The sequence below is a fragment of the Dysidea avara genome, chromosome 15 (assembly GCF_963678975.1).
Source record: "Dysidea avara chromosome 15, odDysAvar1.4, whole genome shotgun sequence".
NCBI lineage: Eukaryota > Metazoa > Porifera > Demospongiae > Dictyoceratida > Dysideidae > Dysidea > Dysidea avara.
In genome coordinates, this window is record NC_089286.1 from 9,329,585 (window position 1) to 9,346,094 (window position 16,510).

General features: G+C 36.5%; 1 protein-coding gene across 4 annotated transcripts; it reads right to left on the minus strand.

The window, feature by feature from the left end:
- Positions 1-1,515: 1,515 nt before the first annotated feature.
- LOC136245089 (protein NLRC3-like) lies at positions 1,516-16,510 on the minus strand. Of its 4 annotated transcripts, none has more exons than XM_066036603.1 (6): positions 16,292-16,510; positions 9,677-9,710; positions 8,728-8,775; positions 8,412-8,675; positions 7,702-7,752; positions 1,516-3,967 (listed from the first exon to the last, which is right to left on the minus strand). In XM_066036603.1, the coding sequence occupies exons 1-6, from the start codon at positions 16,292-16,294 to the stop codon at positions 1,659-1,661; spliced, it is 2,709 nt and encodes a 902-aa protein (XP_065892675.1). In that variant the 5' UTR covers positions 16,295-16,510; the 3' UTR covers positions 1,516-1,658. The 4 variants fall into 4 exon arrangements, with proteins under 4 accessions (XP_065892675.1, XP_065892677.1, XP_065892676.1 ...); XM_066036605.1 differs by having other exon boundaries at positions 9,677-9,725; XM_066036604.1 differs by having other exon boundaries at positions 9,677-11,602.

A 16,510-nucleotide genomic window follows, 5' to 3' on the forward strand; every position in this document is an offset into this window, starting at 1 on the left:
GTGCATGAGAAACTTGGCATATGTTGACAATGCTAAATTTTAATTATAAGCTTGTAAATCCCAAAAATCCAATAGCTACTGGGGCCCCTATTTGCTTAACATGAGCAAAGCTAATGCACAAAGATATGTCAAATATACAGAAAACTATTTTTAACCAAAAAAAACACTTTTTACACTACTTCACATATTGCTTTATATCTCTTACATACATTTAGCTATCATCATGAAATTTTCAGGACTACTTGTCTACATTCTAGTGATGACCTGAGAACATGGGTGTGATCATCAAATAATCTAAGTAGGATTGGGGTGCATTTAAACATGATAAAATGTACATTAATTTTAACTTTAAATACACTGACTGCTCTGTTAGGAATCTTTAGCATTTCAATGGATAGCCACAACATTCAGCTACCTGTAGAAAAAAATTGGAAGTGAAAAGCATATTCTATGAGGATTTTATGACCAAAATAAGATAATTCATAACTGCATGAAAGAAAAAGAATACAAACAACAATTAAATGGATAGCTCGTGTAAACAAGATCCTTTTAAGAAATTTATATTTCTAACTTGTGCTTAGAGGTCACTTATCAAATGAAAAACAAATGTTCAGAGAAACAATTTTCCATCTAGCCACAAAAAAAGATAACCAGATAGTAATGAGAAAAATAATGTATTGTGGGAAACCAAGGGTTAATTCATTCTACCCTTGCAAATTGAATTGTTTATATTTGTCAAAGCAATCACATGGTACTTACCTCTCATGACCAATGATTAGCTATGGGACCAAATGTACTTGCAACACTATTTTTAAGTTATTTTATCATTCCTAGGCCATATCTGCACTGCAATCTTAATAAGTTTGACAAAATATCTCCTGTGGGGATGGCACATGTTCCCAGACCCTTCTAAATAGAGCGTACTTTAAATACTGAGTGTTTCGCACACTGTCTGGCAAATCGTATTAAACAGTTGCCACCCTTCTTAGCACCCTGCCTATAAAGGGCTCATGATTACTCTACCAAACTAATTTTTGTAACTACGTAGCTAAATATTGTGATTGAATTGTAACTTTATTCCTGGGCATATCAGCTGTGCTGTCTACCCAGTAACAATAATAGTAAGTATAAGGAAAAATTAAGAATTTAAGTTCGATTAGGGATCTTAGAAAAAAGTAGGGAAACAAAGGAGGTTGCCTACACCTACAGATATACTAGTGGACATTTAATCCCTAATTTAGTCATGGGTATAGACCGAAGTAGGGATTTAATGTCCACTAGTATACCTGCAGGTGTAGGCTACCTCCCTACTTTTTTCTATAAACTTAAAATTCTACTGTTTCCTTATACTTGTTTGTTTACCTTTTTTGTAACATTATCATAACTGGTGAACCCACTCATACCACATCAAAAGAAAGGATGGCAGCAGAGGTAATTTTTTTTGGTTGAACGCACGTCTCAACACTCAATTACTGACTCAAAAAAATTTTGCAGACGAAAATTACAGCTGTAATCTGTATGTACATTAACGCATAAAATTCAGCTTTGTCTTATACGACTGACAAATAGTGTGTATAATATGTATTATATGCTCAACAAAGTAGTAAAGTCTTCGTAGATGAGTTATGAGTTTGTCTGTATAATATTCTAAATCACGGTTACCAGAATTTGACATTTAACCTGACTTGACATTCACGGATCACTCTTATTTGGTTAACTGTTTCTACTAAAGGTACAATTGTGCTCCTTTCATCTTCTGTGTATTCAGGAAGCACAAGCTCTTCAAGTGTGGTGTTAAGTTGCAATGCTTTGACAATAAGTCGGGTAGATTCTGCACTAATAGGGTTGCCTCCTAAGTTTAATTTTGTTAGAGAAGTGTTGTCTTTAAGAGTTGTAGCTATAGTAGAACAAGCTTCATCAGAAATGTCATTTGAGGTAATCCAAAGCTCTTTCAACTTGTTGCCTGTGGCCAATGCAGTAAATAATTTTATGGCTCCAGCAGAAGATATTTTAGTGTCTGACATGTGCAGTCGTTCAATCTTAGAGGATGGATCAATCAACATGCCATAGAAATTTTCATCTTCTCCAACAATTTCATTGCTATCAATCCACAACACTTTTACTTTGCAACTAACAGCAATATCACTAATTAAAGATGACGAGGAGGAGGTGAGGCCATTACAATCCAAAAACAGTTTTCTAATAGAAATACTAGATCCTACCAGTTTGTGATGCAACATTCGAATCCCTGGATCTTGAATGTAGCAGCGATAAAAGTTAATGCCTCCCTCCCAATTCTTGTACACTGAGTGAGTCATGAAAAATGCAACACATTCGAGGTTAGTAAGTGACATAAATCTGCTGTCTGTAAGCTCAATCATTTTGGTATTTTTGTAATTAAATGTCTTTGCCTCTTCAATACAACGGCACATGTTATTGTCACCAGCTTCATAAAAGCATTGGAAGAGACGAAAACATTTTATTTGATCATCAAGGAACTTTTCTGAAATGGAAACTGTGTTGTCTCCTTCAGAAAGGAACTCTTTAAAAGAAGAGTGTTGTCCATTAGTCAGAGCTACATAAAATGCAAACACATTGACATGATAAGAACTCCAGAATTTCTCCTTGAGAACCTTCAGCTCATCAGCTGGTGGTAGTTGAGTAATATAGCGAGCGGCTAAGAATTCCTGTATGGAGAGGTGTACAAAGTTGAAGGTCATTGTTTTTCCTGTGAAACTAAAATGTTCTATTGTTTGTAGCAACCCAAAACCATTAATTGTTCCTGGAGTTGATATAATACCTGGGCAAGCTGCTTCAACCTCATCCTGGGTAAAGATCAATTTATTACTGTTAAGGGACTCCAGCGACAACTTTGAAAGCTGGTTTACTATCCTATTGCAGGGTTCTGGTAAATTTCCCAAATCAGGAATGGTACTTACCAAGGAATTACCCAGTTTGGCCAAATTTCCACAAATAGTTAGAAAAATGAATCGCTCATACAGGTCAGTAGAATTTTTGGGAAGGATATGACCATTTTTATACAGAAACACCAGCACAGCAATGTTGAAAGGTATTAAACATAAGCTATTAATACTCAAGTGACAATCAAGGTATTGGGTAAGCTCTTGAATCTTTTCTGGTTGTCCTTCTAGCGCTTGCTGAACATATTGTTTTCGATCTGCTTCAGTAAATCCCAAAATATCTACCCTAACATCAGCTTGTTCTTGCAGATAAACAGAAGCATGAGGACGAGATGATACTATTATTCCACAGAAGGGAAGAACTTCACGGTTCAGTATATCAGCTATTAAACTCTTCTGCCGTAAATTCTGTGGGAATTCATCATAGCCATCTAATAGAAATACCAGATCTTTGCCATCATTATGAAAAAGGTAATCACTACATGCAGAAGCTGTTGTTTTAGCATTTAAATCTCCTTTGCATAATGACAACAAAAGTTCTTCAATCGATGATAAACGTTTAATGAAGGGATCACGCAAAATTACAAGAATAACGAATTTGAATCCTTGCAACAATAGTCCTTTACCCCATTGGTAGGTGATCTCTTTTAACAAGAAAGACTTCCCTATACCAGGAGCACCTTCAACTAGAATAAATTTTGGATTGTCATCTTTTTCCAATGGAGCTAAGATATCTGAAACTTCTTGAGTCACTTTACTAGTAGTAATAACTTTCTGAAATGGCTCATGACCTTGTAGTCTGCGGTACTTTGAAGGAGGTGGCTGATTACTGGCTGCAGACACAATATCATCAATATAATCTGACTGGTAATATTCAGCTCTTTTAATAGCTACCAGCATGGTTCGTTGGTTTTGATGTTGAATTAGCACAAGAGGTATAAACTCTTTTGACTGATTTGGTGGCCAAACATCTTTTTCAACTCTCTGCTTTATTTGTTTGTTCAAGTGTTGTATTCTAGTTGATAAACAGCTCACAGCATCATTTCCTACAGAAGCATAATGGAAAACTCCTAAATCAAGGCCAGGGACATTACTTTACAAGTGTGAGCATAGATAATAGACACTATTATCTATGGTTAGATAAAAATCATGAATGGCCTCCTACAACAACTATAGCTATGACAAATGACGTCAACAGCAGCTGTTACAAGGATAAACACAAATTTGAATACTGGGTAGTCAGCAATGTGCTGGTGACAGCCAGGGGCACAGTCCAAAAGATTCATACAGATTATACAATATCATAATACATACATAAGTAAATTAATTAAAGTATCAGTACAGTTATAGGAGATTCCTCTGCACACAAGTCATCTGCTTCGAAGTATATAAATCAATTTCATGGCTTTCTGAGTTAGTAGTGTTCAGGGACAATTGGAAACCAAGTGTCGGAATAATTAAAACTGGTGTGTAGCTATTGCTCAGTTAAAATATTTAAGACAGGAATTATTGGGTGAGCCATGGCCCACCTGGCCCACCCTACTGAACTGGCCTTGCAACTGGGGAGCTGGTATGTTGTGGACACCTAACTTATTAAATTGCCTATCACTGAGTATAAAAAGTTCGTGCATATCTTGTACTAAACGAGAATCCCGTAGGTTGGCATACAACAAGGCCAATGATTGATTGCCTATGCTATTTCTGTTTTATTTCAAAAGCAAGATGAATAGCTGGGAATTTTTTTTAAAAATTACATTTTCTTAAATTGAATTTGTGGACATTTTGATGGTTGAGTGTGCTACTTGAAACATACTTATTCTATGAAAGCATGTAAAAGTAGACTCTTTGAATAGCTATCACTATTTAGGAATTTTTAAAAATTAAGTTTGAAACTGAATTTCAAAACATTTTTAATGTTGTGCATCAATGTTTGACCTAAGTATTGAACTGTTTGAAATTGAATCTGAGGACATTTTTGACAGTTGTATGTGCTTTTAAAAACCAAGCTTATAATAACCTAGTTTTTGGGAATCCCCCTAACAGCCCTAGAATAAACACTGCCTGAAATGCTCCCAATTAGATCCTACTAGCTAAACTTTTACAGATTTACTTACTGACAAACTAACCTATCCCTTCAGACAAACATGCCTCGACAAGGTTGTAAGCATGATACACATGGTGAGTGTACTAGCTATGCACACAAAATGCCTATGTGATGCACCCTCAACAAAAATATGGATATGTGTCCTTGAGTTCTCCCCCTGCATAAATTCATATGTAATATGTGACTGGGGAGCACATCAATCCTAATGCAGCCACATACACTACTAACATTACAGACAGGCAAAATTCAAACATGGAGTCTTATGTTAGTGATGTATAAAGTTAGCTAGATGATGTGCTACAGGGATATACACTACTATTCCATCATTTTGTGTGAAGGCAGCAAAACTGCTTCGATAGGAGGGCGAATTGGAATAGTCCACCAGAGTAATTTTGTGTCACAAGCAAAATTAATGTAAAAAGGCTGTCCTGCCATACCATTCTTCCATCGTGCCATTCAACTTTCTTTCCACAGTTTTGCTTCATCATGCCAGTAATGTAATGTACTAAGCATGTGCCTCCATATGTGACTGGATCTACGAAAACCGTTCTTATCGCCCAAGACAGGAAGTTTGATTTTTTCACACAAACACAAAGCTTAATGAATGCACTATCAAGTTTCACTGCCACAGTCGACCAGAGTAAAGTGGTCTGCTTTTGCTGGCTGCTTTTCTAGAGCACAGTGGCGAGCCGTACAAGTGGTCTGGGGTCTTGATGGAGCCCTGGCCAACCAGTAGGTGGCTGTGTGTGGCTGTACAGCTCTGTGGTGTTGGACAATGACCTGTGCTGTAAATTTCCTTTCATTTTAGCCAGTTCTGAGCCCTGAATGGCCTATAACTTGGCCTAATTCATCCCAGCACATCTCTTTTCAATTTTTGAACACCATCTTGCCCGCCTTCCAGGCCCCCGCCTCCCACCCTTCTGGAGCTCGCCTTCCAGGCCCCCGCCTCCCACCCTTCTGGAGCTCGCCTGATACAGACAACCTCGGTTTAAAAACTATCTAAAATGGCGGGAAACTTAGCTGTTGACTACTTCTTCAGTAGATGATCAGGAAGGTAAGAAATTGTTGTGAAACGTGTGAAAATTTGGTATGCGTAGCTACCACCATTGGCCAGCTACAACACACAGAATATTTAAAACCGACGTTTCTCGATACTTTTAAATGGGCGATAAGACCGGTTTTCCCAGAGACAGTCACATATTATGTACTAATAAGAAATTTTAAGTGTTATATTTTGTAGTATACAGCAGTCATGTTTGAATTTCACTGTTTGCAGAGTTACAAGCTTCCCTGTCCATAGGATTTGATGCACTCCTGATTTACAAAAAAGGCGTCTTCCTCACACCTCCAATTCTATGACACGTACAACTGACAAAAATTCAAGCCATTCACCTTTTCCAATCTGACGTTATGCATCATCAAAATTGGTAGATTGGCTGTGTGTGGAAGACCCTTTTGCAAATACATCCAGTCACATAATATGAATGATCATGACTGCCAGATGTTGGAAAAGCTGTCTTAACAACTCAAATATTTATGACCAAAATAAGACACTTTAACCTTTCAATCAGCTCTATATGCACCTTGAAAAATTTGTGAAATATTCCAACATATGCACAGCTTCCTTGAGATTCTAACTGTTCATGCATGACATTAAGACTGGTAAAATCTGGTCACAGTGGTATTGCTCTGGCCACTTATAGGTTTCTATCTACAAGGATATAGACAGAAGATTCTGATGGTTCAGGTAAACCCCCTTTTGGGTTTTTAAAAATTAAAAATCACACCAAACTTTCAACCTACTTCATTGATTGTTGACCATCAACAGGAGAGCCATGAATACATTCAATGCTTATAAGAAAGCATGTCAACAAAGAGACCTAGGTGTGGAGGATCCTGGTTGCTGGTGAACTAGGAAATTGAAGTTTGCCATCAATGTACAATCAGGAAGTAAAAATTATAATAACTAGTTACATAAAAATATTACAGTGTGATTATGCTGCATAAACAGCGATGTGAAGGTTTCAGCTAGTTAGATGCATGTACAGCTCATTTTTATAATGCCTAAGGGTGCATTTTGTGTATGCATCCTTTTTGTCTAAGAAGTGGCATGTGGGAAGACTCCCCCCAGAAATTCCAATTCAAATCTGAACTCCCTCCTGATTGTCTCGGCTATTCCCTAGTGTCGCGTAGCCACCACTTTTTTTCTTCTTTGTTGGGGTTGGAAAAAAGGGTTTGGTACAATTATGTTAAGAATTTTGTGTAATGGTTCCACTGCAGTCAGGGTGAATGTTGATTACTGCTGATTGGTGAAGTCCTAAACTTCTAAGACCTGTTTGAAGCATCATGTGCACCATTCTTGCAGTGATCAGGCTACACTTCTTAATGGATCTATGAAGTTTAGGGCTTTGCCAATTCAGCAACAATCAACATTCGCCCGACTGCAGTGGAACCGTTACACAGAATTCTTAACACAGGTGTACCAGATCCTTATTTTCCACCCCCACACCAAAGAAATAAAGCAGTATGGCTACATGAGACTAGCTATGCCCCTGATCTATATATAGATGTATATAACATCAGAGTGCTTATCATTCATTGTACATTATAGCTATATATAGTATACCATATCAGTTTTTTATTGTCTTTATGGATGCATGTCATATCGCCACTTACTAGCAACATCTGACTCTCTTCCACTTTTGACACTGGATTTTACATCAACAACTAATAAAAAAAATTGGCAACAATGAAGCAAAGCATTGTGGTACGTACATACTTAAACATTGGGAGCCTTAATAATAATTTGACTTCAAAACACCATGCAGGTTCTATAAACCAAATGCCCCAGGCTGTGGTGAACAAGCAAACAGGGCCTGAGGTTACTAAATTATGTAGAAACTAAAATTAATGTGATTACAGCTTGTTGATAGCTACTTTATAACATGAACAATATTGCAGTAATGATGACAATTGTGATTCAGGGTTGAGGCTAAGAAGCCTATTCAATTAAATATATACAATAGATACAACAAACAAAACAAAATCAACTATGATTAGTAACAGAACTTCATAAACCATTGTAGAAACAAGCCCATCAGGCCTCCCTCTTATCATTGGTAAGCAATCAAGACACACAATAGCAGCCAAGAAAGCCAGTGTGCCACACCATGAGTACATTTACAAGAAGAACCAAAATGCAATTTTTAAACATATGTAGCTCCGTCCTCCTTTCTTGAATTGGAATATGTGCATATCTTATTAGTTTAGTATTAAGGCACTACCTACATGTATTATGTGAATTGTATACCAAATGTTACAGTACAGAAAACCATTCTTAAGATAAAATTTTATCAGAGTACTGCTAATCAAGCAGAAAATCTCACCATAATCAACTGGATCAAGACCAAGTTGTTGTCTTCTAACATTAGTAAGAGCAACTTCTAATGTTGTCCACGTAGCATTAGGAGCTAATTTTAACCACTTGTCCAGTGTCTTCTGAAAACAGGCAATACTTTGGTGTGGATGATCCTTCTCAACAAGATCAAGCACATCAAGTTCTAAGCCCAGTTCTATTCCAATGTCTTTCCAGTCTACAGCATATTTCTTAACATATCTGTTGAGGTCTTTCATTGTGGGAGTATCATTCTCTGCAGTGTGTCACACACATGATACAGGTAGTGGTAACAACACACCACTCACTGTTCTTAATTTGTTCAATCACTACTGCACCCTCCACTGTTGTTACTGCTGCAACAACAGACATGTTATTGCACACAATATCTACCACTACTATAAGCCTCCCATCAAAATAACTAAACAACTATTAAAGTCTGCGAGTCACCTCTTATTTTAGTATAGAGTCTTATAACTCTAGATTTTGGCTTATCAGCAAAATATTGTTTATAAGATACCAGTATTGACTTTATTGGTTGATATCTTGCTAATTATTTTAGAAATCACACAGAAATATTTAGAAGATTTCTCCTACTGCTACTATAAGCCAGCCAAAATTGTTAAATTATGCATGACTACCAAATGGGAATGCAAAACTTCAGACAAAATTATAAATTCCTGCTTTGCAAATACTTGCATTGAACTATATATAATATCCAGCAACATGATACAAGATCAGACATTAAAATTCTAATTCATGGTAAAAATGATTGAATTTTTTTGTACAGTAGGTTAATACTGTAGGTTTGTAAAGTTTGGAAGCCAACAAATTTCTCCAGAAATTTTAGAGTTAGTATAGTTGTAGAGTTACTCGATGCATTAATGTTTTAACAGTAAACCTTATTGCGTACGCACTAGCTTGTACATGCAGTAATTAATGTGGCAATAGAGTATACATGTGATTATAAGTGAAATCAATGATCCACAGTTGTGGACAATTTTGAAAGTAAGTCTTTTGTAGCTATCCATTATGTAAGTGACTATTAGTTTTGTACAGCTCGCATACAACCAGAGTGGTGCGAGTTGAGGCTTGGTGAGACAAACCACAGCTGCATGCACAGGTGACCAACAGCATTGACATGTAACTCAAGATTCATTCATATAAAAACATTCTCATTGTTTTTCAACCACAAAAACATTTGAATAGTTCCAAGCTATGCACACAATTGTATGCAATACACACATATTTTCATACTTTGAACAGACTTTCTGGCGTCTTTCCAATTATCCTGTAAGGAGAGTCACTAAATGTAATGCAACAAACAATATATGTGACCGGATTTGCGAAAAGGTACCTTTTCCACACATTTGACATACCAGCAAACAAAATGTCATAACTGTTGACTCCTTGCACTGATTGACTTTCTTTTTGTATCAAAATGTAGCCACATAATGTAGGCACGCTCATGGAACATTACAGATACGTGCTTGCAGTGATATGAAAGTTACAAAGTTTGGAAGTTGAAAAAATGGGTCAAATTTTATGTGTGAAAAAGGTACCTTTTCGCAAATCCGGTCACATATACACGTGTCATGGTATACGTAATTGTTATGTACTATTGTGTGACTGGGCCTATATACAAAAATAGGGCATGTGGGAATCACATAAAGTCTGTCTACTGTTCCAAACTCTAGTGACTCAACTTCCTATGCCATCACACAATGGCCATGCAATTTTTTAGCCTTTAATAAATATTTAATTGGCTTAATATAATAGCTACTGTAGCTAATACAAGTTAAAGAATGCAAATGCCAGCCATGCAAAATAGAAAGGGTACTTAGGGTGATTTCAAAACAATTCAATTATTCAGTAATTAAATACTGATGGGTGTTATACCTAATCAGTTTTGATATTTATATCTTGTGTAAAGGCAATGAAAAATGCTATTCATGCTTAATAAAAAAATGCTAAGTGTGCATTAATTAGAACAACACAATTATTTAAATGTTATTATTATTATTACTAAATAGTGTGCAAAACCTCTAAAGAGTGTGAGTGCACAACACAAATTACAATGGTGTAAGCACATGGTGATTTCAAAAATACAAAAGTGTGGTGTGTGATTACTTAATACAATTACAGTGCATGATTATGTAATGTAGTTTTAAATTGTCAAAGAAGATTTAGCTATTAACTAATTCATGATCTAAAATGTGCAATTATATACCCCTGTTATTTCAAAAAATAATTGAATTATCACAAAAATGTTTTGAATAACCATGGTAGAGCACTGATAAGTAATGACATAATTATGTTGTAATATTTAAAATTTTACACTTGTTAAAATGAATTTAAATTTCTAATTTTCATCCTAAGCCTCTTTTCCATGGCTCAATATATATTATTATTATTCCGATACTAAGATATGACCTGTTGTAAGGTGTAGTTTGTGCCAACATGACCTGTTAGTCACATATACGTAACATTTCTCATTATGCACCGGCACTTCTGCACAGGAAAGAGTCATCCCATATACAACCATAGTAGCTACCATATATGGTGTGGTCTCCACAATAGGGATACAACACATAGAATTGATAGAAGTTGACAGAGCCATGTTTTTACTGTCGGTAGAAAATGAACTGAAATAATATAATGGAGATGCTGTTCCCAACTTGAAAATGGTAGAGGTTGTATAATTGAGGGGGCACTGTAACTGGTAGTATTTACAAGCATAAAGTGCTGTAAAAACAATGGACCATTAAAAATGAGGTTCCATTCACATGAATGAACATCTGCTTAAAGACACTTCATGGCTATCTTTCTATATACAGAAGCTTCAACAAATTAATCAATACATCACAGTCAATTGACACTGCATGCTCCAGTTTATATCAAATAATTAAGCTACTATTTCTGTTGAAGATATTATGTTTATTACTACCTTTTTGATATATACATTTTACACCATTATTGCTAGTCGGCTATCTAATAACCATATATATGCTATTAAGTATGCTAAGTTCTTGAGCTCCTTGCCTGTAGTTATTAAAAGGATAAAACCTTTTTTTGTTTAGTCTCTTTACTGCAGAATGACCGATCATGATGACAATGCAGGACTTGACATTGCAGCTGGGTAGGGAGATTTGAGAGGTTGTATTTTAGTGCTACCCCATAGTGCTGTATAAATGAATAATTGTATGCCTGTGTTACATTCTTGCTGGAAATCTGGTAATAAACAAATAGTTAATGGCCTAAACTGAAAGCCACCTAGCTTACTAGGGGAAGGAATACGTACTATATAATAGGAAATTCCTGCAAAAGAAAATTGAGCATTGGAAGTTAATTCACTAGAAAACATTCGCAAACTGCAACATAACAAGTTAATTTGTGAGAAAACAGTTGTGAGTTGTGCACATAATCCTTGTAGCTACACTCACTATGGCATATAAATGCTGTGCAACAGGTCAACATGTACATATATAGCAGGTCGATATGTATATTATATAGCAGTGACTCCATGCAGTGTTGGAGAGAAGTTAATTCTTGACTGAGAGAGAGCCTGAAGATTGAACCAGTAAATAGCATTTACTTATTTTGTCTTACTTAATCATTTGAAGTATGTATTTGAGTAAACATGCAGCTATTATCCAGTAGGTTGCCTACAGCTGCAGCTATATTAGCGTACATTAAATTCCTACTTCAGTTATATAGATCACCAATACTATAGCAATGACTAAAGTAGGGATTGAATGTCCACTACGGACCACTAGCAAAGCTGCTGGTATAGGTGACCCATGATAGCCAGCAGTATAGCGAAGAATGATAATATGGGACACAAACTTGGGTAATTTATACATTTGTATTTGCTTGATTATCATTAGAATAGCTGAAATGCAGTTTTATAAACTGATAGGAGGTAAGGACCCAGGGACTTGGCAATATAATGATATATAAAAGCATGAGACAATAACTGGAGAAAATTGGGTACCTGGGTCCACTATTCTAACCTACTCACTGATAGAGAAATAGCTCAAAAGTTATTTATCCAAAGCGTTAGTAGAGATGGAAATTTGATGGCCTTATAGTAGTTAGATAGATAGTTATAATCACATGTAGATTTGCGGAACTATATATAGCTGAACGTGGTTCTTGCAAATGGAACATACTTTACATGTACACTAATTTTTTACAAATTAAATTTACGGAAAATAACACCATCTTTCAAACAAGGCACCATAACTTCCGCATACTTCCAATTTATGAAAATGGGTTTAGTTTAACAGAATCCTTGATAAATCGTGAGTCTGATATACAACTCATATGTAGCGAGCAAGGGAGAAGAGAGGAAAGACCCTTGTACAGCAAATTTATGCATCCAGGTACGAAATATTTCAGTGAAAATAACCTTGAATGTTTTGTGATAGCTAGATCTTTGTAAAATGGCTAGTTAAGCCCTTAGTTCGGATGGTTTCTTAATCAGTATGCTCCAACTCATAGAATGATCGAGGCCATGTTTAGCGAATTTAGGTAAGGGCTAAGCCCGAGATCTAAACTTGCCTTAGATACCTGCCACATGCACTGTCATATCGAAAAGGCTATTGGAAATTGTTAACTTTTACACCTCCCAGAATATTAACCTGAATTCTTATGAAGTATGCATTAAAAACTCCATTTTGTAGTTTTAGCTCGGTTCCATCAATCAGTTTAAAAAATCTTGTCAACATCCATTATTTCTTGTCCCATGGAAAATACATGTATTTATGTCATATACACCCATCAGAATCCATGACAAACATGCATTAAAATAAAGCCCTTGAGTCTCTCTATACAATGGTATCCAAACTTTTATTCTAACGTTTTTATAGTGGCAGTTGCACAGTTGACTCCGCCATAATGCACACCCCATACAATTTTCTATTTGAAAAAATTTGTCATCATCATCACATGAACAGTGAAGAAATTAAGCCTGCCTGTGTAGCATTAGTCATAGTTAAGTTATGCTGGCCTGAAGAAGGTATATCGGTCAGTTCAGCATCAACTAAAATCCCAAATGATTGTTGAAAGTGTCAGTTTTAGGCGAGGGGTCCGACACTCTTGAAATCTCGTACGCTTCGTCAGAAATCACATTTGAAATCATGAAATCACACACTCAAAAGAAATCAGAAATCACACTTTTTGAAAACGAAAATCGTAAAACTCCGTATATTTCCGTAAATTACGGACGCATTGAATTACGCGATATTATTAATTGGAACATAACAGAAGTGATTTAAGGCCCGAATCACTTGATCTGGCACTGGTTCGGCTGCAAATCTCTAGAATTTTACAGCCCAAGCTGAGTCCACTAATGGTCAAAAGCTTCCATCACTGGAGCCATAGATTTTAGAGGCGCGTAAGCGCCTCTAAAATCTATGCTGGAGCCACACGAGTGATCTGAGAATCCATCTCGGAATCTTATTCAGTTTTAACTAGCAATTTAGGCTCTACTCGCAGCCACAAGTGATGGTACATCATAGTGACTGCATGGGTTAATGATGAAACGGATAAACCATGTAGAAGGGCTGCAAACTATAAGCACACTTTTGCAAAGAAAGTAGTTCCCAGCATTAGCTTCAGGACAAATAATTATGCAGCTTGTCTAGAAAATATGTATGTCAGTACTGGTTAGTAACTAGCTACTAGGTGTAACTTTTCAAAGATTAGCTCACATAATATGATTCTGCTTGTTCAGCTGACCCACTAAACATCTTTACATAACTCGCAAGCAAACATTTCATATAAAACAATCCTGGCATACACAATGAAGACCATGCATGGATGTATCCAGATCAGTTGACTGTGTACTTAGGTATTTCCTGCCACTGTGGTTGTTAGTCAATATGAAATGAGATCAGGGTTGTTAACAGAGAGCCATTCCAGTTTTCAATACCATTGTGAAGGAAGGGATGTGCACGTTACTGATGTTAGCAGAGATATTGTTTATGTCAACTTTCAAGTGTGATTTAATCTATTGTGTATTATAAAACTGGTAGGTAATACATATAAGTAGCTATCTTTCTGCATATAGCTAAGTCAGATTAAATACATCACATATTGATCAGATAAGGTTTATAAGTTCTGCTAAATTTTGCATGTATGTTCATTGCTGGCAATGCATCATACTGGTTTGCATTATATTATCTGAAGAACTGATAATGCAGGATGCATTGGAGCTAACGGTGTATAGCACACAAATTTTACGGAGAACAATTACCTAATCAGTGACTTTATGGAAATACAATGCCAAAATGGTCCTCAGACACTATGCTCTTTGCTCGGAGTACATTATAGATTTTGTTTAGGTTTTATAATGTAGTTAAGTAGGTGTAGCTTGTAAGTAGTTTAGTTTATTGTAATTAGTGTGGTAGTTTGTAATTTGCTAGTCTTTGTATTCTTTTGTGCTTAACTTTTCTGTGTACTTGTTTGTTATCTATTTTTGTAAATAATTTTACACCTTTTTCATTACCTAATCATTACTGATTGAGTCCAAGTCTATCTCCTACCAAAGATACTGTTTTAAATTCACCATGACTCAGTGATAAAAGTGTAACTGAAATCATGTGGACCCACTGATCATGACACGCAACCATGTAATAGTAACCAATTCCAATATACTTAATTAATCACATGTATCACCATCAGCTACTTTTATTATTATTATTGCTGGGCATGCCGATGTGCCAAGGGGACGTGAGTAATGCTCCAAGGAAAAAATATACAAGATAACAACAGTACTGCTTTATTATATCTACCGGTAAAGACAATACTCAACAATGCCTAACATTGCCTATACCATTTTTACTTTACAGCACAAGTATGTAGTAGCTTTTTGATAATGCATGCTTTCTGACTCAATCACTGAAGTTGGCAAATTATTCCAGTCGATGACAGCTCTTGGAAAGAAGGAATGCCGGTTCATGTAGCTAAGTACCTGGATGAAATGGTAAGGGTAGTGGTGTCTAGTTGAACATTGTGTGGCTAAGAGGATAATGGTATTGATAGGCTGCAGATAAGTCGTGGATTGCCTCGTAAAAATGCCGGCGGCTAGCTATAACTAGGCCAGTGCGGCATTCCTTTATCCACGCCTATTATTTTTTTTACCCTTGTTAGAATATAACTTATGCACGAAGTTCTGGGACGGCTTCTATTCATTTTTAGACAGCCTCTTTACACTGTTAGCTTGCCTGTTAATCATCAGCACTACCGTACGACCACAACCACAAACCATCACCGCTACTGGTGCCTGGAATCATCTCAGCCAGACGGCTTTGGCCCCAGCATCTTTGCTTACGAACTAGACTCTAGTGAAGATATAACTTTTACCATCCAGTTTACTGATGACGAAGCTTCTGGACCTGTTCTAGCTCCATGAGAGTCAACAATGGTGAAATCACGGAAATCACGAAATCAAAATTGAAATCACGAAATCACAATTGAAATCATGAAATCACTAATGAAATCATTGATTTCAGAGAAATCACTGTGATTTCGAAATCTCGTACGCCCTTCGAGAAAGTGGCGGACCCCCCGGTTTTAGGTCTGATCGCTAGTAGCTATATCTGTTAAGTCGGCATGAAGGAACGGTGAGGCTGGTTTTCGGCAGGAAAAAGCTGATCCCTAATACCGAACAAAAACAAAATCGCGTGGTGTTTCTGTCATGGGCGTGGGAATTTCTTGATGTAAACGAAGGCCACACCCATGCCAACTCAAATTTTTTTTTAATATTATGATTAAAATTCAAGTCAGCTGACTCATCCACTTCGTCTGCTGGTGCATGTACACTAAGTAACAATACATACAAAATAATTTACCATTACCGTTTCTCACCATGGTTTGTCTGTCACCGCCTTGGTCACCGTTATATCAAGCTTAGCCGTAACGAGCTAGCTAGCTAGGTGCTAAAAATCTTTGGCCCTGAAGTCTGAACTTCGTGAAAAGTGAAGACTCGTCTCGAAAACACTGTCCTATAAATTACAGCCTTTTCCTTAATGCCAGCAATTCCTATAACCGGAGGAGTCACCGTACACTTTACCACCGTACTAAACT